The sequence below is a fragment of the Spodoptera frugiperda genome, chromosome 9, assembly GCF_023101765.2.
Source record: "Spodoptera frugiperda isolate SF20-4 chromosome 9, AGI-APGP_CSIRO_Sfru_2.0, whole genome shotgun sequence".
In the NCBI taxonomy this organism is placed as follows: domain Eukaryota; kingdom Metazoa; phylum Arthropoda; class Insecta; order Lepidoptera; family Noctuidae; genus Spodoptera; species Spodoptera frugiperda.
In genome coordinates, this window is record NC_064220.1 from 7,547,822 (window position 1) to 7,575,339 (window position 27,518).

Below are 27,518 nucleotides of genomic sequence, written 5' to 3' on the forward strand. Positions count from 1 at the left end.
CAGTTAATTATTTCGAGGCAGAGCTTAGCTTAGTCTTACTATTATACCTTTATATTCCAGTGGTTCCCAACCGCAAAAGATAAAATATGGTCCGCCAAAAACAATTATTCACAAAACAATACCTCTATCCAAAAAGCCACGGAGACGATCAATAATCCAAAATCACTATTATTTTGAGAAAGAACCACACTACTCTTATTTTTAGAGGGCAAATCATTCAATGTCTTCTCTCGGACCGCTTTGTGTGAGGCGAGAGAGAGAGTGTCACTCCTACTGATTAAAAACCACTCCGTTCCTACTCCTACTCACCCACGGTTACCCACGGCTCGAAATCTTAATGTCCCACACTACCACAATACCACATCAAAAAGGTGATAGTAATAGGGGTACATAATCTAACAAGAGTATTATGTAAAAGTGGTCCTTGGCCAAGAAAAGGTTGGGAACCTCTGCTTTATACCCCCGGGTACAAGCAATTTTTAATGAAGGTTTTATTATTATTTATTTTACCCTGTTTACCGAGTAAACGGCCTACAAACCTCTGAGGTCAAATAAATATATTTCTCCCAAGTCACATTTAAAACTAAATTGTTTATAAAAATCGAATTATATTATTTAACTTAAAGTATTGTAAAAAGTGCTTAAAGCATACTGTCATAAGGTACATTTTGTAAATATATCTGTATAAGTAACTATGTAACTTTTATAATTGTAATTAATTATTGTAACTACCACCGCTAAATTAAGAGAATAAAGTGAATCAATACTAGAATTCATTATTTTTGTTATTTTATTTTTCATTTCTTATATCTTACTTAAGTTCTAAATAGCTACTTCTCTACAAAGGTACTTTAACATTAGATAATCCAGTAAGTACCGGTTAAAAATATCTTACTTGAATACCAGCTTCTAATGAATTGTTAGTCTCCTTCTCATCACACATCTACAGCATCAATCTTCTCGCACGGAGAAGGTTTGAGCCACGCTTGCTCAATGCGGGTTGGCTATTTTACGATGTTTTCTTTTCTTCAACGTTAGCCTGTGGTGTCTAAATAACTTTAGAGAGTACATATAACTTGGAAAACGTCACATTGGTACTTTGTCACTGATAGGACCTGCACTCTCATTCATGAGAGGAACACGAGCGACACAAGTCCACGTGAATCCACGAACCATCATAGAAGGTATTGTCCCGAATGTGCAGAATTCTTCAAGCGAAAAATTATGCAAAGGAAAGAAAAGTGATTACGAGAAGTATTATTAGGTAAGATTCAATAAAAACCCACGCAGTAATGTATTTTACGATTACGACTTATAAAAGCAATTTTTGCACATATAAATCAGTTAATATGAAAAAGTATTGATTTCCACTCGTCCACAACCTCTGTAATGTTTATTGAAACGTGTCCAATCCCTTTATTATTTTAGATTCAGTATTCAAAAAACTTTATGGTTTTAATATTCTGTTCAACTTTTTTGTGACCTGAAGTGTCTAGTTCATAGAACATTAAATAAAAATCAAGGTTTACTCATGTCAATAAAAATAGAGAAAAGCTCTACTAGTTTCGAGCCACAGTGGGACTCTTCATCACGAGCAGCGTGCGCGGACGCGTCGCATAAATTTACGTGAGTAAACCGTGATTTGTAGTTAATATGTCTCACGATAGTTATTATAATTCATAGAACATTGTGTACTTTTGAATCTTAGAGATTATCAAGCCATGTTACACTAGTTATCTACTGAATGTAATGTTTATAAAATCCAAGCAAAATGACATAAAATACACACTAACAATAAAACACTGCCTGTAGAATCCTTCAATTTATAGCAGAACCTACGACCCACTCCAATAATCATTTTCAGCTCTAACGCTCAGCAAATAAAGTAGAAATTGATTGGGCACAACCTAGCTGAGCCTTTATGAAAAGACGAATGGACAGACAGGTGTAGTGTATATGAAATTAATTGAATGCAAATGAGCTTACCTTCATATAAAATCATTTACGAATGTTATTACAAGTAAATTGCCTTTCGATACTAAGCTGGTACTTCGTGTTAATAAAGTAAATATCGGTTAGCTAGTTTGTATAGAGAGATATATATGGTCATTGATCTTTGGAACACAGTACAGTATGTAAATAAACCGATACATCAGTATTTAACGAAAACAACAATATGAACATTTTTAAAAATGTACGACTAGTAGCATAATAAACAGCAAGAATTTGGAAATTGTTCCATTTAATGTGGAATCTATCATCAACCGCATCATCGCTTACCACGAGGCGACCGTTAAACGAGCAGACGGATCACCTGATGGTAAGCAATCGCCGCCGCCCATGGACACTTGAAGCACCAGAGGCGTTTACAAGTGCGTTGCCGGCTTTTTGGGTTTAGGAATATAACGGTTTTTGGGGAATCGGGGATTGGGAAAAGTGGGAAGGGGGATATTGGGCCTTCGGTAACCTCACTCAAACGACAAAATACAACGCAAGCTTTAGTTCACGAGATAACGAACGAACAATAAAAAAAAACAAATACTCTCGTGTATCTTTAAACATAATCCCAGCATTTGTTTGTCACGCGGATGACGAGCGGAGCACATACATAGGGCCCAGGAGACGCCGCGCGACGTGACAATGTTGTATCTCATTATACCCGGCGCTTATCGCAGCACATTCACAAATCGTGCTGTACATGAACGTCGCTACAACGTTGTGTCGGTTGGTTTAATCTTTATATACGGTTTTATATTCTGGAATGAGTAGTAAAGATTATACTGGTGACTTCGTGCTTATTTTTGGCTTAAGCAATTAAAATGTATATTAAAGTAACTAGGTAATTAGATGCTGGTCGCTTAGAACCGGCGTATCTATGGAAGATCGAATGGAAGTCATTGGGGGAGGCCTATGTTCAGCAGTGCATCTTGAGGCTGATATGATGATTAACTAGAAATCACGGTTTACTCACATAAATGTTCCAGCCCACGTAGGCTGCTCGTGATTAAGAGTCCCACTGTAACACGATACTAGTAAAGCTTTTCTTCATTAACTTACGTGAGTAAATCTTTAATTTAGTATGCCTCACGATTGTTATCATGATATGATGATGTTGATGATGAATTTGTAAGATGATCCTGATGCAAATTGGTCGTCAAATAAGAAACTGATGCTGCCCTCCTATGATTAGCTAGAGGTTCAGGACCCCATGGTAATTTTACCACCAAAGAGGCTTCGACTAAAGTTACTGGGTAGCTGCATTTTACTGACGTAAGTAACTCAATAATACTACCTACCACACTTTGATTACCAGCTCACTGTAATTTGTATGTCATCATAAGAAGGAAGACCAGACTAGCCGCAATCACACATCTGATGCATACAATACGCAATCAGATGCAATTCAAGATCATAGTGTGCGTCATAGCCCCACTTTGCCTCACACTATGATTTTCTTCTATATCGTGGATGCGTTTACAAACATACAATTTCACATACTCATGAAACCTAGACCCAAAGCAACAATTTGTGGATCATACAAACAGGGAATCGAACCCGTTAAAAGTTGCGCGACGGCCACCACACCAACCGTGCAGTCATTTGTTGTACACTATTGAAGGCATTCATTTAAAGTATTTCATACTCATATTTTAAGATTAACAGAGACACCATCTGCAAAATGATACACCCTGCCTACCCCCGCCTCGCAGCTCCATTTATATTCAAAATCAAATAAAGTTTCAACTTTGAAATATTGCAGTCTTCCACAAAAAGTGCTCGCTTCGAGTCCCGTCTCGCTTCATTTTACTTTCAGATTTCGCGGAAAACGATCCCAAGTTCACAATATAGAAGGGTTCCGTGCTTTGGCAATACGTCACGTTTTGCCAACGGACATATAGAACTGATTTTTTAAACGATATAGCGGTTGGTGTGCCATACATATAGGTACAAGACTTAAATCAATTTTTAATTTACTTATTTACATGTTACTAAATATAGAGGGCTTTTCCACCACAGATGTGCTACGCTATGTTGCTGTGGATACGTTTGGCTTCCATCAATCATATTCATTGGTACACATAGCTTAGCACTGGTGGAAATGGACTCAGCTTCGCTGTTTTTTTTATATGGAAAGATATGTGTACTATAGATGCGTGCTGTGGATGCGTGCTATGGATGAATGCTATAGATTGCTTCCCTACTAACAAAACATCGCATACTGCGCATCTACATAACTTAGTATCAGTGGAAACGGTCACATAGTTTCACAGCTTAACTATTACGTCTTCGTAGAATAGTTATATAGCACATCTCTGAGGCACCCGCACCCTAAAATTCTATTCTAATGTAACTACGGAGAAATTGGAATGGAAATTTTTCATCACTTTAATAATTCTGTTTCCGAGAAAATTCTGAGAAAAACCGAAATTGGTATCACAACTGGTAATTGCGGTTATTCTCGTTTCCTTGTTATTTTTTTAATTTATATAATAAGTCGAAAACTAAAGGAGATAAAACCACTTGCAAAACAATACTGGCGTATATGTATAGGTACCTAAGTAGACTGCCTAATTGGTCGAGTGGTTGCAAGTGCGACTGCCGTGCAAGGGGTCTCGGGTTCGATTCCCGGGTCGGGCAAAGTATTGCTGGGATATTTTCGGTTTTTCGAAAATTTCTCAGTAGTAGCACGGAGTCTGGAAATGTGCCCGGTATATGGCAATAGGCTCACCACCTATTACATGGGACTTTTTTAATTGTGAAAAGTGGGTGTACACAGTGGCATTACGTGCCATAATGTGCACCTCTGCCTACCCCTTCGGGGATTAAAGGCGTGACGATATGTACCTAAGTACACCCAGCCAAGATGTCCTAAATTCCTAATACCTATCTAGTAGTCGATATCTCAAGTGAATTATAATTCCGCAGATGACAAAGTAATGAATAGTAGATGTAGCGTGTCAGATTGCGCTAACCGAGTTAGCAGCGTGAAATGATGTGGCGCTGGTCTGCTCATCACAATGTCTCGCCTGATTGGCTGCTGGCTGATTGTGCTGCTCGTGTTTGTTGAGGTAAGCATATCTCCTCACGTTACTGCGCGCCTGGTACACGTGGATTCATAATTGAATAAGAGTAGGTGCAAAAAATATTACATACAAGCTCCTGTCACCGGCTTCACCTGCGTTTATGTGGGATAAAAAGTCCTATCACCCAAGTCAGCTCATACCCTGTCTATATACCAAATTTCATCAAAATCCGTTCAGTAGTTTCAGCGTGATTGACGGATAAATATCCAAACAAACAAACTTTCACATTTATAATAACGAGATTCTAGGTTTTTATTATTTTTTTCCTTTATCCATATATATCTAAAACCTTCTCCTAAGTCTGAAATATACTATGCTGAAAACCGCATCAAAATCGATTCAGCCAAATGTGAGATAATCGCGCACAAATATACACAAACATACATACAGGTCAAACGGAGAACCTCTTTATTTTGAAGTCGGTTAAATATTAACAGTTTTCCATTTCCATTTTCTGTAGAATATCCATATATTTGCAGACAGTTTGACACGAACATAAATTCTCGTTGTTATCGCGAAGCTGCGATAGACCCGTTGTAACAATTTTGTATAAAAGTTGATATTTTTCTGTACTTTGTAGTCTATAATAAATAGAATAATGTACGAGTAGGTATAGGTACCAGAAGACGTGTGACAAAGGAAATTCAACCTTATTATGTTTACATAAGTAATGTTTGAGATAATTGGGTCTTCTAATCGATTTACCGGTTATAATGAAATGATTTTTAGAAACTACGACCAATGTAGATAAATCTTAGGGCTACATATCTAATAACATCCAATGCCTTAAATAGTGTAAAACAAATGACTGCACGGTTGGTGCGGTAGCTGGGTAAGCGAATGCCGCGCGTTTTGCAGGTTCGATTCCCGCACGGAGGAACTCTTTGTGTTCCACAAATTGTTGTTCCGCGTCTAGGTGTCATGTGTTTGTGAAATTGTATGTTTGTAAACGCACCTTCAACAAAGGAGAAAATCGTAGTCTAAGGTAAAGTTTTTAAACAGAAAAAAATTACTTGACGACCCATTTCTTTTCGCAAAAACTCAAAGACAAATAGTTCCCCCATACGTCCTCCATCCGAATATATTACAAAAAGGTTAGCTTGACAATCTTAAGCCTATCGTTGTCAAGAAATATTGCTTCGCATGAATCACCGAAAGTACGGGGTTCCGAGCCTAACCTTATAACAAAACCAGTTTATCATGGCCTCGCTTTGTATGATCTTTCCTTACATTTGAAGGTCAGGTTATATTGGTTTTTATAGCTGTATGTACTGAGGCTACATTGTACCTTCACACCAGTGTCACAAGGTGGGTATGTAGGTATGTAGGTCACACATAACACTGCCATTCAGGAAATTGAACGTTCACGTAGACTGGGGAACAATGCATTTAATTATAAGTCGAACGTATTATTGCGTGGGTAAGGAAATTGGTCCTGCGCACAGTGATTCATCCTGAACATGCTAGCTAGACAAAAGTCACTTCCGAATTTCCAAGAACTAACTATTGAAATACGTAGCCAATATCCCCACTATCCCAGATCTAAGAATTGTTTTGCACACATTTCAATCACTGATGAGTTAATAAAGGGTGTTATACAAATAAGGTGTAAGTAAAGTTGCAATTTTGCTTCTAGCGAGATACATCATATCCTAGCGAATTTTGTACTTGTGAAAAAAACTGCGATGGATTTTATAGCTGAAGGTATGTACTTTTTATTTTGATACTTAAAGTACCTATAGTTTTTCTCTACTATTTACAAAACGTGCAATGTTGCAAAATTTTGATAATTTTTCGTCGTTTTTAAAGTTTAATTGACCGGAAACTATCTCTCCCCTTTTTCCCCCGGGTTGATTTTTTTATATATTATAGCTATATCTATTAGCTTTTGATTTTTAGTAGTCACAAAATTCACAAAAAATTACAACCAAGTTTTTTATTGGATTTTCTAGACATCGCACAGTGATTCATCCTGAACATGCTAGCTGGACAAAATTATTTATTGATGTTTTTCGTCTTATACGGCTTTCATGTGACGTTTTATTGCGTAATTCATGCAAAACACCCAAATAAAAGGCGATAGGTAGGTAACTAGGGGTAGGGGGTAGGGGTACGATTTTTATGAATACAAAGATTATCAAATAAAGTTTGTAATTAAGAGACGTAAGTTTAAATTCAATAATCTAAAAGGGGTAACAACATATAATATGGTTCAATTACTAATATCATAGCTACTAATTGCACAATGGGGCCTCATTAGGTACCTAAGTTGTATCAAATTGCCTTAAAGTACTTACATTCTTAAAATTGTAATTAGTAAATAGTAATTAAAGTACATTTCACGTTTCATAGTACATTTCACAGTCCTTTTTCTTATTCTACAGCACTATATTCTTCTGAAGAAGAATCTTTAATATTATAGACAGAACTAACATTCAGACTAGAACTACTCATATTTACTTATATACGCTATATATGTCTATATATAATATTCAATTATATCCCATTATAATTATAATTGATTCTAAAACTGAAACATTAGAAAAACATTTAAACCTAAAAAATATCTGAAGCTATTTCAGGATACACAAGAAAACGACTAGAAGTATTTCCATCATTAGTATTCCTGAATCCAGGTTTTGGTGTATCGACTATTAAACCCATTTCCGACTTAAACCTATCTTGGATTGGAGCTGAACGCTGTTTCACATTTGCTTTGTCATTTTCATCTCAAAGGTTTCATTTTTTAACTTCAAGCTTATGTGAAGTAATCACTCAGGTCATCAAAGGTTTTAGTAGGACGACCCGGAGTGGATGTTCAGGGTTTGGAGTGGTGGGCAGTCACTTTACACTTGAAATCTTCTCCCAAATAAGTAGAATGATTGAAAAAGAAGCATTCATAATTGCCTCCAGAATTTTTCCATTTTTCAGCAAATTTTGAAGAATTTCCGCTGATATGGTTCCTTAACTCTTTCATAAAATCATCGCTGATACTCTATGGACCGTGTCTGTTCCTTATATATTGATATAATGCACTGGTAATATATTATTTTGGGTTTTTACGCCATTCTTCCAAAAACTCAATGTTTGAAATTGTTCCTTCGATGCACAGTGATTCATCCTGAACATGCTAGCTAGACAAAAGTCACTTCCGAATTTCCAAGAACTAACTATTGAAATACGTAGCCAATATCCCCACTATCCCAGATCTAAGAATTGTTTTGCACACATTTCAATCACTGATGAGTTAATAAGGGCTGTTATACAAATAAGGTGTAAGTAAAGTGTTAACTAGTTGCAATTTCGCTTCTAACGAGAAACATCATATCCTAGTGAATTTTATACTTGTGAAAAAAAACTGTGATGGAATTTGTAGCTGAAGGTATGTACTTTTTATTTTGATACTTAAAGTACCTATAGTTTTTCTCCGCTATTTACAAAACGTGCAATGTTGCAAAATTTTTATAATTTTTCGTCGTTTTTAAAGTTTAATGGACCAGAAACTATACCTCCCCTTTTTCCCCCGGGTTGATTTTTTTATATATCATAGCTATATCTATTAGCTTTTGATTTTTAGTAGTCACAAAATTCACAATAAATTACAACTATGTTATTTATTGGATTTTCTAGACATCGAAGGAACAATTTCAAACATTGAGTTTTTGGAAGAATGGCGTAAAAACCCAAAATAATATCGTACCAGTGCATTATATCAATATATAAGGAACAGACACGGTCCATAGAGTATCAGCGATGATTTTATGAAAGAGTTAAGGAACCATATCAGCGGAAATTCTTCAAAATTTGCTGAAAAATGGAAAAGTTCTGGAGGCAATCATGAACGCTTCTTGTTCAACCATTCTACTTATTTGGCAGAAGATTTCAAGTGTAAAGTGACTGCCCACCACTCCAAACCCTGAACATCCACTCCGGGTCGTCCTACTAAAACCTTTGATGACCTGAGTGATTACTTCACATAAGCTTGAAGTTAAAAAATGAAACCTTTGAGATGAAAATGACAAAGCAAATGTGAAACAGCGTTCAGCTCCAATCCAAGATAGGTTTAAGTCGGAAATGGGTTTAATAGTCGATATACCAAAACCTGGATTCGGGAATACTAATGATCGAAATACTTCTAGTCGTTTTCTTGTGTATCCTGAAATAGCTTCAGATATTTTTTAGGTTTAAATGTTTTTCTAATGTTTCAGTTTTAGAATCAATTATAATTATAATGGGATATAATTGAATATTATATATAGACATATATAGCGTATATAAGTAAATATGAGTAGTTCTAGTCTGAATGTTAGTTCTGTCTATAATATTAAAGATTCTTCTTCAGAAGAATATAGTGCTGTAGAATAAGAAAAAGGACTGTGAAATGTACTATGAAACGTGAAATGTACTTTAATTACTATTTACTAATTACAATTTTAAGAATGTAAGTACTTTAAGGCAATTTGATACAACTTAGGTACCGTACCTAATGAGGCCCCATTGTGCAATTAGTAGCTATGATATTAGTAATTGAGCCATGTTATATGTTGTTACCCCTTTTATATATGTATTATTGAATGTATATTTACGTCTCTTAATTACAAACATTATTTGATAATCTTTGTATTCTTAAAAATCGTACCCCTACCCCCTACCCCTAGTTACCTACCTATCGCCTTTTATTAGGGTGTTTTGCATGAATTACGCAATAAAACGTCACATGAAAGCCGTATAAGACGAAAAACATCAATAAATAATTTTGTCCAGCTAGCATGTTCAGGATGAATCACTGTGCTGCGGTACGATTGACTTGGGTATTCATACTTTATATGGAAGATATGTTAATGAATGCCTTAAAACAACGTTATGATGTAATAAACCAGCTACTATCACCCACTGTTTTATAGCGACATGATATTTCATAGCCTTCCTCGATAAAAGGACTATCCAACATAAAAAGATTTTTCCAAATCAGTCCAGTAGATCTGGAGATAAGCGCGTTCAAACAAACAATAAAAGTTTTCAAGGGACGTAGATTATAAACGTAGATAAAGGCTAACATAGCTACTGAACATAATGTCAAATAGCCCCCAATCCTTCAGAATTGTATTAAATTAATGAAACAATATTAAAATGGCTACCATTTAAATGTAATCTGGGTCTAATTGTACATTCAACGGAAGCTTCCATTACTTACTCGTAAATAATGTACAAAATTTATTTCAATTTACAAATTAGGCACATGTTTGTTTTTTTTATTTATTCAGTTACTCAATAATGAGTTTTATTGTCATGCATTAGGTTACAATTTATAAACAATAGGTACATTTGATTAGGAGTACGTGTCTCATTAGCTACTAATGGCACGACAAATAAATATTTTCAATTGTTTTTTCGTAATTTTGTGAAAAAAAAGAACATGTTTTGTTATTATAGCGAAACTACTCTGTGGTTGATAAAAAACAACATTTTTCTAGAAAACTTCGACCAATTTGTAGTAGAAATAATGAAAAAAAATAAAAACATTTTCTTTATTTAAGTCTCACTTCAATAGTTTTCTAGATTTCTATTGTAAATGAAAAACAATTTGTTTTTGAAAACGTAAAGTTCACTCGAGTCTGCATTTCTATCGTTGAGATGACTCTAAGATTTCGGAAAGGTCAGTCGTCTTCAAAAGAAACGTAAATTAAGTTTGTTAAACATACAAGTTATTCAATTTGTCTAAGTTTGTATGAATAAAAGCAGATTACAATAGACTCAATAACAAGACTGTTTGGTTTAAACTTGGTTATCGACATATCACGAGACTGCTCTTCACCAGTAATGTTTTGAATTTCATGTCATCGATTGATCTTATTTCCATTCACCGGACTCCGTGCTATTTTGGAAATACGAAGCAATTCTGTGCCCGATAAATAGACTCAGATTCGAGTTCCAACTTGGAACTCAAATACTACTTATCAGGCAAACTACTTATCGAGCAGGCATTTCCAACCAGACGACTAATGAGGCACTAACATTTGAATACATACTTTGCTGAACAGAGACTCAACTCAAGATTTCGCGAGCGACAGTCACATAACAAAGAAAATTAGTATTTTAATCGTATATCTTTACTAGTTTCTGCCAGCGGCTTCACCCGCGTTTTTGTGAGATAAAAAATTACCTATGTAGTTATCCTAGGCCATAATGTACCCCTGTGCCAAATTTTATCCCCATCCGTTCAGTAGTTTTGACATTATTGAGTAACAAACACACACACATTACATAAATAATCAATATTTCAATTCTATATCTTTATTAATTTTCAGAAAACTCTATGCTACTGTGATGCCAGAGTAAGTTAATCCTATTGATAGTATTCTACTAATCCTACTATCCGTTGCCGTGTGAATATATGTCACCAAACATAGTCTTCCAGCGGCTGTCGTCATAAGAGTCTACTAAGAGATGCAACGTCACGCCTTTTACCCTGAAAGGGTAGGCAGAGGTGCACATTACAGCACGTAATGCCACTGTACACCCACTTTTCAACATTTGTGTTATAAGTCCCATGTAATAGAGGGTGAGCCTATTGCCATATACTGGGCACAATTCTAAACTCCATGCTACTACTGAGAAATTTTCTAAAAACCAAAAAAAGCCCGCACTTGCGACCAACGAGGCAGTGCAGTTTACTGGCATGGACTTTGTGACTAATAAAAGTAGTCTAGTTACTCCTTAGTATATCAGCTACTTATCACCAGCTAGCTATCAGGCCCAACCATTCCAGAGATTAGCCCGAACAAACAGACAGACAAAAAATTTTAAAAATATTTTTTTTGTATATGTATCATATCTAGACACACGGCAGTGTGTCCGCCAAGTTCGAGCAAAAAAACCGACACACCGGCCGTGGGTTATATTACACGAACCATTTCGGGCCAAGTTCGACCCACCTATAACTCAAAATCTATTTTATCTACGCATATGAAATTTCTAGTATCTGTCGAGATCTATTTACTTATCTAAAATACAAAATTTCATTAATGTACCTATTGTAGATCTTGAGATATTGACGTCAGAAAATCGCTATTTTTACTATACACTCACTGACTGACTCACTCATCAAAAACCTAGACCACTTCCAATGGTCGTATTGACTTGAAATTTGGCATGGAGGTAGGTCTTTAGGTCAAGGTAAAGGAAAAAATGGCCAAGTGTGAGTCGGTTTTAAAAATAATGAAGGTGTAAATTCATACCCCTAAGGAACTAAAACAAAAAAAATTATCTATATCTTCCAATGGTCGTACCGACCTAAAATTCGTTACGAAGGTTTGTATTTAGTCAAAGTAAAGTAAAATAAGAAAAAAAGAAAATAAACCTTACAAAAATAAATGAAATCCCACCCAAAACATAAATGTGAAAGGCTGCCAAGTTCGATAATATTGGAATGCTTCGCCTATAAAAGAAGTGAGATCTAAATAAGTACCAAGTTCCATACACAGACCTCAGTTAAAAATGATATAACTTGGCAAGTTTTAATAGAAAATTATATACTTGACTCATTGCGTTTAGTAGGTTTAAAACAAAGTGTGTGAAAACTTGCCAACTTGTTATATCATTTTTAACTGAGGTCTGTGTATGGAACTTGGTACTTATTTAGATCTCACTTCTTTTATAGGCGAAGCATTCCAATATTATCGAACTTGGCAGCCTTTCACATTTATGTTTTGGGTGGGATGTATATTACATACGCATGTAGTAAATATTACATACAGGCATTCCAATTTTGTTTATTAGTCTAGATGAAAATAATTATTTATTTATTTACTTTAATATATAACATAATTCCTTACTAACGCGATTTTTATTAGAATTCCTCAAACACGATACTTCATACCGAAGTATATTAATACAAGCCTCGCTACATCCTCACACAATATTCTCACATCTATAAATAGACTTAGACTCTAATATTACATCAGAAAAATATACAACTTCACGTATATTTACCCCTGAAGGTATAGTCAGAGGTACTTTAAATGTTCACTATGGATAATGTTATAATCAACCTTATTTTGTAAGTCATAAAGATGATTTTGTTTTCAGTGTTCTGGTGAGAAGTGTCAGGCAGGGGTAAGTGGTGGTTAATTCGATGATATTTTATATCACAAACCAAGGGAATTGCGACCTTACTTGTTAGTGTATATAGAGTACTTATTGCTTAACAAGGACTATAATTGTTTATTGATGTATTGGCAACTGATGAAAACTAAAACAATTTAAATCAAAGCAGAATGTATGATTGATGTTTTTGTAGTACATGCGGGATTTTTGACCAAAAAATGTTAAATATCAAGGCACTTTTGGACCAGGGACCTCAGGGCTAATTTTATAGGAAATTAGGAATTATATTATCGCCTACTGAGTGTAATACGTCGAATTCAAAGTCACTCTGTATATATTATCTTAGTCCAACACTAAATTAGGTGACCAGAAATACCTCTTCTTAATTTATTTTGAATCACACTACATACAAATGTAAGTCTTATTAACTTAGTCTAGGGAACAGATTGCTTTATCGAGCATACAAAATGTATGCCGCACCGTGTTGGATTCCCGAAGCGATGGAATATAAAATATGTATAATAAATATTCTTCTTACAGTTCGTCAAAGAAAAATGCATAGCTTCAGTAAGTATTATAGTGTACACTTTATACTTACGGCCCACTACATAAGGTTCATAATAAATTGGTGAATAGTTTGTGTTACATTTCATATATGTGCACTTTTGTCTATCCCTTTGGAGATTTAAATGTGTGATGTTATGTTTAATATTGACTACCTTGTTGGCCTCTCTAGTACGACTGCCGAGTCTGGGAATCGATTTCCGAGTCGGGAATATAGTTATTTTTTTGAATTTTATTTTTTTCAGTAATGGTATGGAGTCCGCGATTATAGTATACGCCAATAGGCTCAACACTATCGACACTAAATCGATTAAAGGCGTATTGAATATGTTTCGAATAGAAATTCGTGTTGTCAGCAAATGCCGACACTTTCCCTAGCGGAACACAGTACAAGACTCGGGAGGGCCGCATACATTACATTCCCTCTACACTCCGCACTCCACATAGTATTCTAGGAAGTATCATACATTTTACATACAGCGATATTCTTTTGTTTTGATTTGTTATTTATTTCTGTTGCCAGTGTGACTCCTACTCGTGCTCGTCGGGGGTAAGTTAATACTTAATAATATACGTAGACTCAGAAGGTAAAGCTGTTTGTTAGTGTGTGTTCAATTGAATATATTATTCTGAGAGACATAGAAAGAGTCATGTATAGATTCTTCACGATTTAAGCCTTTGTCACTATCATAATCGCACAGCAAAACTATGGAATGAGCTGTCATCGACGGTATTTCCGAACCGATACGACTTTCAAAACATTAAGAAAAGATCGCGCTCCTTTTTAAAAGGCCGACAACGCACCTGTGACTCCTCTAGTGTTGCGGATGTCCATGGGCGGCGTTGATAGCTTACCATCAGGTGAACCGTCTGCTCGTTTGCTCCTTCCATAAAAAAAATTACTACTTAAAATATTTCGTTGCACTATATCAGATATTTCCGATAATGACACGACTATAAGACTGATAGCCAATTCCCCCGTAATTATTATTTAATTTCGCATGAAACTCCATTAGTTACTTGGTGGGGACCCCATAACATGATTGATGGTAATTAATGGGCTCTCGAAACAATCCATGAGGTCGTGGCCCTCACTTCGGGAGGGAATGTAATAAAGCTGTGTGGTCAAACAGTATTTGGATTAAGGTCTTAGAAACTAGGATTAGTTTGGGAAGAATTTGCCTGGACGACTATACTATTAATTATTATGTTATAATGCCGATACTCATGTAACTGTTTGACTAGTTTCAAGCCTTGCTAGAGGCTCATAGCAGTATTCCGCAACACACGACTTTGGCGATTGTCGCACAGCTACTGACCATAGGAGTAGCAGCGCGACAATCGCAATAATCACAATTGAAACTAGTCGAATTACTCGTCAAACAGTTACGTGAGTAAGCCAATAACATAATAATTAATTTAGCATGTCTCACGAGACTTATATTAAGACTTTACTATTTAAAACTTTTTAGCCGATAAAGATATAAACTTCAGGACTAAAGAACTACATATTATTAATGTGTAATGTGAACTAAAGAACTACATAGAACTACATATTAATTATAAGTATGGGAGAACCATGATTTTCATTTATTTATCACATAATATGTACATCAAAACTGTAAAAACTATAAAACTTAAAAACTAACAAATAAAATAAATAAATGCTGAGCTATTACGAGTATAATTACAACCATGCAGTCAACGAAACGTTGATCTCAACGAATCACATTATTTTACGATAGCTTTAAGTATTTTATAAAAATACATTAGTTACTAGTGTTCCCGTAATGGTAACATTGCATGACGACGGAACTAGCTCGTAGCTTGAAATATTATTATCAACACTATGAACATAAATCTTTACCATTTTAAAGGTCAGTCGTAAGTACTGACGTAATATGCTTTACTGTTGGCGAGAGTAAATAACATAGCATAGTATAGTAGTAGGCAAAAGTAAATACCTACATAGTTTACCACGTTATACGTTTATCGCATCTTCACGCCTTTCATCCCTGAAGGAGTAGGCAAAAGTGCACATTGTGGCACCTAATGCCACTGTACAATGTACATCCACATTTCACAATTAGATAAGCCTATTGCCATAATGTACTGGGTACCATTCCAGAATTTCTCAGTAGTACTACGGAGGTACTACTACTGAGAAATTATCGAAAAACTTAAAAAAGCCCAGTAATTCTTTATACTTTAGTTATACGTTTATATTTTACTTATATGCCATACTCATTAATCATCTCCATACTTTTGTAAAATTAAAAGCCACTTTTCTCACTTGTGAATCACACCTTAAAATAGTTTCACGCGAGAATCGAACACAAACGAAACACGTCGCTCAACAATCGATCACCTATTCATCATCCTAACCACACAGTGAATACTATAACAAAATTACTTAGAAACTAAATTACTAGCTCCATAAGGAAACTGCAGATGTATAAATACAAATCTTCTTACTATTTCTACAAGTGTTCCCAAAAAATACCTTTTCCGTATCGGAAAGGGACCGAAATAATTCTGTTTCGAATCACTTTACTGTCCCTGAATTCTGGCCGCACTTAGCTGAACTTCTTCCGGTTAAAAGCCTTCAATTTATAATACATGTCGAGACCAATGAACTTACCCTGAAAACTTACATATATGCTTGGGAGCTTACTTACTTACTATGTGTGTCGTAACTTATGTTACTTCACTCATACATACATACCTATATCAAATTTTAATTAGGTATTTATACACTAGCTAATGTCTGCCTAAAACAGTAGCCTAAGTTACTCCTTAGTACATCAGCTATTTCAGAGATTAGCCAGAACAAACAGACAGATTTATTATGTATTTTGGTGAATTATTCATATGCATGTAGTAAAAAGCTGTTATTTCAATATTACAAACAGACACTCCAATGTTATTTATTAGTCTATATTTTCTCTTATTTGATTTAGAATTTGTAACTTGTCATATTATAACTTTCGTGAGAAATACTAAATTAATTATTATGTTACTAAACTAGAGACTCGAGTTCCTCGTCAAATTATTACGTGAGTTAGCCGAAAAACATAATAATTAATTTAGTAACTTCTTATTTAATGAAAAGTAATAAAATATCCTTTGTTAGTGACGGTACGGTACCTTCAATAAGTGTTCCATTGGCAATAAAACCAGTTGAACACAAATTCTCTGTTCACGCCGATTACCGGTGACCATCATGGTAACATGACGTTTGACAATTGAAAACAATGACGTTGTAATATACAATGTGATAGGCGTGGGATTTCTAACCCGTTAAGGCTGAGTACTACATCTAATTTTATCGACAAAAAAAAATAATATGGGGGTTGAACCCCTAATTGAAAATATTGAAAAATAGTGATTTTTTCGGTAAAAATAATTCACAAATGATTTTTTTTCTCACCAAAACATCATCAAACATATGAAAAAAGTATTGAATTAGTTAGCCAAGGTTATTAGCTACCGTTTGTCGTTTTTTTTTTGTTTCTACGACGCATACAACCTTTGATATCAAAAAAAGTAAAAATAATATTAAAATAGCCATAACTTTTAGGGGGAGGGGATTCGACCCCTTCGACTCCCGACTTTTGTCGATAAAATTAGATGTAGAACTCAGCCTTAACGGGTTAGAAGTCTCAGCCCTATCACATTGTATATTTGTTTAATCATTTCACATTACTGTCTCCCTTTATATCCCTCCTCCATCTTCTAAAGTTCACCAGCAACAATTCATGGATCACTCAAAGAGTAATTCCTTGCAAGACTCCCACCCACCACACTAAGTACCGCAACCGAGCCAAGTACCAAGTGCACAGTCTAATTAAAACAAAACACATTCGACAAGTGAACCGGTTTAACTAGACGTTGCAAGCTGTTGCAGACGATCCTCCGGAGTATACGGAGATATTGGATCATCTAGTGCGCCGGTACAATCAGATGTGTTATTTGGTATGCAGGTAACAAAATGAAGATCAATTCTCTATACTGAGTAGTATAATAGATGTAGTAGATCAATAATGTAGTAGACCACTACAGAACCAACTTGCACGGTTCTCCGACATCTTTAATTGATTTTGTCTGGACTTTTAAAGAGACTATGACCTCTGAGTTTGTTTCGGCATTTCTTCTCAGAGTAGTCCGATAGGAAATGCCGGCCTCATCTAGTTATTTAAGAGATTGACGAAAAATAAATATCATTTGTCATAATACACTACAATATTGAAATTACCAAATACTTATTTAATTAATTTTAATACGATATTAAATTAATACTAAATGCCCTTCCTCTCCAACGAATTTTATATTTTGCTGTGCCCGACAGGGTTCATAATTGTGACTAAATACTGTATTTTCTAACACCTGTGTACATTATGGATGCAATAAACACTTGAATACTATGCTATTTTTTAACTTTATTTGTCTTGGGTGCACATACACAATACACTCTGACCCGGATCAACAATTTGTGGGTCACTCAAATTATTATTGTTCTGTGTGGAAATCAAACCTACGTTGACGACGTTGCATAGCGGCCACGGCAACAATCTATTATTATATTAAACAAGCAAACTCAGCGAACTCCATTTCGCCGCCAATGATTTTCCCTGTTTTCCTGCTTTTTCTCTTGAAATTTTTCCTGTTTTTTTTTGCAAAAAAAACTATAAACGGAAGCTCGACTTATTTTTTATTATATTAAATTGTATGATTTTTCTGTCGATAGCTCGTTGGCCCCAAATTCCATAAAAAGTAATAGTGCTTGTTTCTGTACTGAAACAATCTTTATTTTCTTAATGCTGCATCACACTATTACACTAATCACACTAATGTTATAAATGAGAAAATTTATTTGTCTGGATGTTTGTTCGTCAATCATACTGAACGGATTTCGATTTGGATTTGGTACACAAACAGGGTATGCGCTGACTTGCATAATAGGATACATTTTATTCGGCGGGAACGCGGGTGAAGCCGCTGGCAGAAGCTAGTACTAAATAATTTGATTGTCTGCACATGTGCCCCCGACGGTACTGATATAAGATTTGCTTACCGCTTGGGAAATAACACTGAGATCTCGTCTACCTGGCGTCTGTGTATGCATTGTACTCCTAAACCTGGATTGTACGGAGATACATGAACGTTATTGCATGATAGTTCAAGTCAGGTTATTGTTACGTTTAACTGCAACTTAGTTTAGAAATAAATTAATTAGTTCTATACACACTACACTTCTACTAAAGACAGTTTGACTCAGTTAGTCTTAAGATTAAAATAAATGTTAAGACAAAATAGATGTTAGGTATTTCAAATTACAAAATTCTCAATCAAAGCAAGCAACAGAATATTACCAACATTAATAAATATAAAGATATAGCATTACTAAAATGGCGTATTTTAACACTCAAATCATATTTTATTTGTAACATCCAATTCTTTGTTGTAATAACAACCAGTCGTTCGGTACTAATCTATACTAATATTATAAAGCTGAAGAGTTTGTTTGATTGTTTGTTTGTTTGTTTGTTTGAACGCGCTAATCTCCGGAACTACTGGTCCGATTTGAATAATTCTTTTTGTGTTGGATAGTCCATTTATCGAGGAAGGCTATAGGCTATAAAACATCACGCTATAACTATTAGGAGCGAAGAAATAAAGGAAAATGTGGACAAAACGGGGGAAATTATTAATTCTTGAGGGCTTCCGTTGCGTGCGCTGCGAAAATGGTTCAAGATACGAAAATTATATGTATGAAAGAATTATTCCTCTTAAAATGATCTAAAAAAAGTCCGCGACAGTATATGTCTATCTTTTAGGATTAACTTACTAGAATCGTTTTTATGGTAAACAAACTGGGTCGAAATTAATGCATTATTTGTTAAGAGTTGTATTAACGAAAAAATATGAATCTTTATCGAAATAAATGTGTTGTTCATTAAGAGTATTTAATTGTGAACAAAATTGTCTTTGACATCATTAAACTTCAATAAACATCTTAGGAGATATTACAATTTTAAAATAACTCCGATATAAAATTCACCCGCGCCGCGTGATGTGCGAAACACGACGCTTTTTTTTTTTTTTTTTTTATGGAATAGGAGGCAAACGAGCAAACGAGTCACCTGATGGTAAGCGATCAGCGCCGCCCATGGACACCCGCAACACCAGAGGAGTCACAGGTGCGTTGCCGGCCTTTGTTTTTTAAAAAGGAGTATGCTCTTTTCTTGAAGGTTTGAAGGTCGTATCGGTTCGGAAATACCGCCGACGACAGCTCATTCCACAGTTTTGCTGTGCGAGGCAGAAAGTTGCGCGAGAAGCGCACAGTTGTGGCCTGCCAACCATCTATATGGTGGGGATGGAAATGCTGTCGTGTGGGTCGATGGCGAAAAGAAGCGGCAGGAATAAGACCAAACAATTCCTCAGAGCACTCCCCGTGGTATAAGCGATAGAAAATGCACAACGAAGCTACATCTCTACGCATTGCCAAAGTGTCAAGTCGGTTTGAAACTTCCTGACACTCAACAATCCGAACCGCACGCCGCTGAACGCGGTCCAGAGGATGAAGCTGGTACTGGGGTGCCCCCGCCCAAAGATGAGAGCAGTATTCCATACGTATACACGCTGCCAGGAGGAGAGCATTGTTTGCGAACGACGCGGAGCCTGGTGTAACTATAGCTACTCAAAAAAATTATAGTCTTACTAACGAAGTTAGTTAGAAAACATTTTTTGATCATTGACCATCGAAAGCATTTGTTTACAGCGTAGAATGGCAAAAAAGCGGTTTACCACACGCCCACATTTTATTGTGGTTGTCTAACAAAGTACAGCCAGATTCTACGTATAGTTGGTATAGTGCAATAATATCGGCTGAAACATTTGACAACCAAAAAAAATCCAATTCTTCAATTTATTGTCATAAAAATATGAAAAGGTATAAAAATATGGTCCTTAAGGATTTCATAACCTTGCGTCACCATATATGAAAGAAAACATTTTTTCTAGAAAATACGTTTTTTTTTTTTTTTTTTGAGGGTGAAAATCATCCGTTGGCTACTCCAGCCTTGGGTGAAGCGAGAAGGATTGTAAAAATCACCCCGTTCTGATTTGAGCCGGGGCCCCGGTAATCTTTTACGTTGTCTGCAGCACCGGATCGGGCATCAGCCCTACTGGGTCCCAGCTGTAGTGGCCTGGCTCTTTGAGGCACGCACAGAACGCGACGCACGGGTCTGGTTTTAATCGGGCGACGAGCTACTCTTGCTTCGATGTTTGGTGTCCACAGACCCGCGCTTACGGTGGCCGGGGATCGTCAAGCGATCCTCGACGCCCGGAGTGTCTTCTGCGGCGACTGGGGCGTGATGAGGATCGTTCCCTCACGCGCTCCGCCTCATCCTTAGCTAGCATGACTGTTTCGTAGAAGGGGGAGACAGCGTCCCTTTCCCCCTCGCTCCGCACCTTGGCTGAACTAGAGCCGGACGCGAGAGGTCACAGTCGCCGATCACATCCCTAAGGACACGGCGGTGCTCAGCCCATGCAGGGCACACCGCTACTGTATGCTCCACCGTGTCCTCCGGGTGGTCCACGCAATGCCGACACCCGGGCGTTTCCTCCCGCCGAATTCGAAACAGATACCAACCGAAACTTCCGTGTCCGGTAAATACATGCGTCAGGCGGTAGGTGAGGACGCCGTGACGCCTCTGCCACCTCTACCACTGCTATAACGCGTATGTATCGAGCCCATCTAAAAAGTACCCTAGGAATTTTATTTCTGAAACACAAACCGGGGTGGCGGTTACCCAACCTATAGGCGCAGGTTTCCGGAAAACAGTGGAAACACATATAGTATAGAAATGAGTGTGGATTATTCCTTATAATAATAGTCCAGTGCTATCACGAATTTCAATGCACAAATTAACCGTGGGTAACAGATATAATTTATGAAGCTGAGAAAGTTGTTTGCAAAAATAAATATAATGCCTAAAATAACTATTCCACGCGGACGAAGTCGCGGGCACAGCTAGTTCACAATATTAATAAAATTAATTTAAGATCTACGCGCGAATGAGAGCCGAATGAATGAAATAAATGAAAGTTCCTATTGTACTGGAAACAATAGTTAGAATACAAGTGTACCTACATTCATCCGTATAGGACTCAAATGTAACCAAATTATACTATTCTTACAATACATACGGGACAACAGCACATCAACTTACCACAATCAGTTTATTAGACTTTTAACTTTATTTTGCTGTGGTAAAGGTTGAAATTCCATTGAAGCAAATGGCCAGTTTTGTGTACCTTGATATGCAGGTGTCTGAAGTAATTATACTTTATAGTACCTAGGTACACAGCTCATAACTTAGCACTTATATTTTGACATGTGATTTATGTTTACTACCTCATTGACCTAGTAGTCGGTAGATTGGTGAACACGCGAGCTTAGGTTTGATTTACAGGTTGAACTACGATGGTGTATATTACTTTTTTGAGATAAGCCGATAATCTTACCAACGGATCACCTGATGGTAAGCAATCGCCGCCGCCCATGTACACGTCGCCGGCCTTTTGCAGGTTTAGAATTTGAGGATTGTTCAGAATCGGAAATATTGGGGAAGATTTAATTGGGCGTTCAATACCTCTCTCACAGAACGAAACATAAAGCAAGCGTTCAAGTTTCACGTTGGTTTTCTGTGAGGTAATGGTTTCACTCCGGTCGAGCCTGCCCATTCGTACCGAAGTATGGCTCTCCCATATTATTTCTTGTAACGTACACATTTTTAAATATTCTTCGCAGTGCGTGGGAGCTGAATGCCTGTCAACAGTAAGTAACTGTTAATATCATATATTTGTTGAATGTCACTCAATATGAAAGTGTTTTTATCGGTAAATGCAGATTTATTAATTTTGGTTGATTTAAATTTCAGTGTAACGGAATGTATTGTACGGCAGGGGTAAGTTTTAAGAAAAAGACGCGAACATTGCTTAAATTACCTCTTTAAACCTCACATCCACCGCTGAGTCAAAGTCAAATTATTTGTTTGGAGTAGAACATACCTGCATATACAGGTACTTTGATGATAGTCCGTTAGTCTGTCCGTCGCCGAAACAAGTGAACAAAGATTCATATTCATTTATTTGCTTTCCATAATGTATATACACAGATGTTTTAGTTTTACAGGTAAAAGTAACACAAATAAGATCTTTGATGTATTAAAATAAAATGAGCTAAAGTTAGCGTAACATGTCTCATAATAAACACAAAATATTAGAGCCGGAGGCGTAAGTACTAACAGTCTGGTTGCCATGGCAACGAGTTAATTGGGCACGTCAGACGCGATGTTTATTACAAGCCCTCGTAATAATTATTTTCTTCTGATGTTTAAATTGAAAATTATAACATAATATGTTATATGTTATGTTATAATGAGTATATGCTGGTAGCTTGCCATTTAAAGGGCAGGTACAATATTTGTCTGTTATTAGACACTAGATTCTGCGAGCAGGTTTCCCTGCATTTCCGTGGTATCAAAAGAATATATAAATATCCTACAACCCAAGGTCCGTATACTTACATTGCATTAAAATCCGTTCAGTAATTTCAGCGTGATTGACGGACCAACATTCTAACAAACAAACTTTCACATTTATAATGTTATAACTAACACACTAATATTAGTGTGATCGCAGTCAAATTTTTTCGTTTTATTATTAGCAGAACCTTTATTTACACAATACATATAAAAGTATGTACTACCCATTGGATTTACATATCATGTAACCCAGTCGATCGAAAAACACTGGACAAGTGGACATATTGAACGATTGTTAAATATATCATGAAATTAATCTTAGGACTTTAGCTCAATTTACTAAGCCGTCTCTAACAATTAGGATACAACGCGGATAAGTGGGTCTAGTAAATTACAGGACAGACCGTTAGCTAATAGGGACCTGCTTTTCATGATATTTAAAACTTAATGAGCATGAAAATTACTGTAGTTAAACATATCATGCCCTTTTATTACGCGTAAATATATACAATAATTTTACTAACAAAATATTTCAATGTACAGTAGAACTCCAATTATCCGAACTCCGACTATCCGAATCGCCGATTATCCGAATCACAAAAAATGTCCAAAAAAGTCTAAGTGCACTATTATTCTCCCCTAGACACTAGCTTCGCGGGGGCCGCGAAGCTAGTGTTTGCGCGTCAAGTCTTGACTTGACTTGTCTTAACTTGCCGTTGTGCCTACACTGACTTTCCCCCGCAATTTAATTCAATAAAAAAATAGTGCAATATCAAAACGTAGCTTTTATTTTTTAAAAAATCCGATTATCCGAATATTTGATTATCCGAATGGGTCCCGGTCCCCATTAATTCGGATAATTGGAGTTCTACTGTATTTCTTTAAATAAACTTTGAAAAACGCATAAATTCACAACATTTTTGCTACTCTTAAGTCTGTATTTTTAATTTACTTAATACAAACTTTCACTTATGTTTATTAGTTTCAAGATAACACTACCTTCCACTATTCATTCAAAATTATAGTATTTCAAAGACATATAAAAAACATGTGTTGTCTAACAAAAAATATTTTTCACTGATTCTAAACCAAAAGCTACGATTTCGTAGCGCTCGTAGCGGGCGGCGTAGTCGATGCTACGCCCCAATAACTACGCCGTAGCCCAATACTTTTTTGCAAAAGCGTGCTGCAAATTCTTTTCACGGCCACGTAAAACAAATATAAAGGCGTGGAAAAAGGTCTTTCTAATAAAAACAATAAATAAACTATCCTAATGTAATCGGTATTCCTATCGTAGTTACACAAATATACGTGGTAAGCACATAGATGGAAACGAAATGTTGAGAATATAAAACAGCAAAAACATGTACAACTATTTTCTTTGTTTATTTTTCACACTAAACAATGTATATGATTGATAACACGGTAACACGATGGCTTGGCAACCGGCTGCTGTTCGCGTGTAGCGGGTTCGATTCCCGCAGGAAACAACTCTGTGTGATCCACAAATTGTTGTTTCGGGTCTGAGTGTGACGTATATGTTTCCTTGTATGTTTGTAAATACAACTACGATACAGGAGAACGTCTTAGTGTGGGGCAAGGTTTAAAAAAGAAAACAAAAGTATCCAATAACCTGAAATATTGTTTTCAGTGTACAGGAATCTCCTGCACAGCTTCTGTAAGTATTATGAACGATTTGTTGCTTCGCACACTTTTTTGTGTATAATCCGGTAAACGAGCAGACGAATCACCTGATAGTAAGCAATCGCCGCTGCCCATGGACACCCGAAACACCAGAGGCGTTACATGTACGTTGCCCACCTTTTGGGGGTTAGTGTGAACTTAAATATTGTTGGAGAATCGGGTATTGGGAAAAATGGGGAGAGGTAATTGGGCCTCCGGTAACACAACGAAACAAAACGCAAGCGTTGTTTCACGTCGGTTTTCTGTGAGGCCGTGGTATCACTACGGTCGAGCCGGCCCATTCGTGCCGAAGCATGGCTCTCCCACACTTTGATATAAATACAATAATTATCATCTACACACAGTATATTCTCGCTTAGCAAGGAAAATACAAATGAAATTTTAAAATGTATTTTATTTTATTTTTAAAATTCTACATTATTAATTTCGATTTCGGCTGTGCGCTGTCTATCTGCCTGTCAATCAATAAACAACAAAACGGTTTTATATTTATTTTTATGTAATGTACTTGTTTACAGTGTGTCGGACTATCCTGCCAAGCATTTGTAAGTATTTAAAAATAACCTTTTTTGATAGAGCGGCTAACGAACAAACTAATCACCTAATAGCTAAGCAATCGGCACCGCCCGTAGATGACTCAATTTAACTTCCATTAAATTGCATAATATAGATGTCCGACTAGCTACAATCTTCCCTAAAGGGTTTAGTACAAGCTTGCTTTACATTTAACGAGATTGAAACGAGAGCTCGTTTAATGCTGTGATTGGCCGGTTCATTCGAACCGGCCAACAAGAGTCCCGAACGCTGTCTAGCTTTGATCTTGTTAAACGTAAAACAAACTCTTACTAAGCCAACACAACTCTTAGAAATGAACCGCATATTAAATGACATTTTTAACAGCACTATAGCATATGTCCTGTGAAACTCGTGCACATTACAAGTGACATTGTGATTGTTTCAGTGTCAAGGCAAGGACTGCGTGAAACAAGACAAGCTCTGGCTGCGGTAGACTTTAACTAAACCACGTCAATCAATAAATATTGTTTCGTAAGAATTGTTTGTTTTACTCAAATATTGTCACAAATAAATTAGGTACAGATGTCCCACGACGTAACGGCGATGTGTCAAGTGAAGCCGGCCGATTTGGCCTGACATAAATGGCGACAAAACGATGACTTATGCCAACAGCGATATGAGACGCAATCGTGCGACTTAGCGAAACTTCGGCTGACATATATGGCGATTAGTCCGTGCGACTCGGCGCGGTTCGATTCCCACAGCGAATAACTCTTTGTGTGATCCACTGATTGTTGTTCCGGGTCTAAGTGTGATGTGTTTGCGAAATTGTATGTTTTTAAACGCAGATACGACACAGGAAGAAATCCCAGTGAGAGGCACAGTTTAAAAAAATATCTTTAATAGAATCTAAACCTTACATCTATCTATTATCTATTAAGTTCAAAATCATAAACCCTTGCTACTTTAATTAAGTAAAACCTCTAGGTAACCTCTCGCTGTGTTGTGGTAACTTCGTCAGGCATAAGACTCGGAGTAATTGGGTTCGATTCTGTGGTCAAAAGGTTCCCATTTCCGGGAAATGAAATGATTTCACCTTGATTGCACATAGTAAGCTGCCTTCTGTTAGTTACCTCTAATTTGTTACACCTGATGAATATTGATGATGGATACCGCTCCTGTAAAGGTAATTAAAATGGAACTAATAAATCAATCACTTTCTGTCCGTCTGTCTGTTTTTTGCTTGAAAAAGGAAAATTAAACCTTTGCAGTTATCCACTCTTATAAGTCAATCCATTTAAACTACAGTTAACATTACACGCAACATTAAACTACTGGTAAAGAATAACTACCCGACTTGGAAATCGAACTCGAGACTCCTTGTTCGGCAGTTGCATCGACGAAACAAACACACAAAACAATGTTAATTAAAACTAAGTAAGAAACTACTTATTAGGAGGAGATTATGAAACGGTGAAGGAAACATCGTGAGGAAACCTGCGCTTATTATTTCTAATTATAAGTTTGACATTACCAACTTGCATTGAGCAAGTGTGATGATTAATGCTTTAACCTTCTCCATCTGTTATCCGAGAAAAGATCTTTAATCAGCAGTGGCCACTTATAAGGCTGTAGATATATGATGATGTAAGGTACTACTTAACAGACGTTTTTTCTTAATTTTAATTTTAAGTTATAGTAAGTGATATATATTGTTTAAGATTATGTAGTGTAACTATTATACCATATAAAAACTTAGAAAACATAAGAACTTAACAAAAAGTCATAAGGACTAACTAAACATTTAATATCACCTGACAATCTGGCCAATCATGTGACATAAGTCAACAGTATCACAGTTATTGGTCCTTACGTGGGGACACGTCGACCGCCGCCGCCCGGTGACAGAGGTCGTTGACCTGGTCTGAAGTGACCGCTCACACTTGTCTCTCATATCGCCCCGATATTGGTTCTGTTATTTGTGGAGAAGAGA

The 27,518-nt window shown here is 36.3% G+C and overlaps 1 protein-coding gene across 1 annotated transcript; it reads left to right on the plus strand.

Annotated features, from left to right (window-relative positions):
* The first annotated feature begins 1,546 nt into the window (after nt 1-1,546).
* LOC118271198 (metallothionein 10-IV-like) lies at nt 1,547-26,063 on the plus strand. Its single transcript, XM_050695790.1, has 11 exons — nt 1,547-1,626; nt 4,927-5,069; nt 11,393-11,419; nt 13,173-13,199; nt 13,731-13,757; nt 14,278-14,304; nt 22,570-22,596; nt 22,700-22,726; nt 24,957-24,983; nt 25,528-25,554; nt 25,971-26,063. Exons 2-11 carry the CDS (start codon nt 5,019-5,021, stop codon nt 26,016-26,018), a joined length of 315 nt encoding a protein of 104 aa, XP_050551747.1. The 5' UTR covers nt 1,547-1,626; nt 4,927-5,018; the 3' UTR covers nt 26,019-26,063.
* The last annotated feature ends 1,455 nt before the right edge of the window (nt 26,064-27,518 follow it).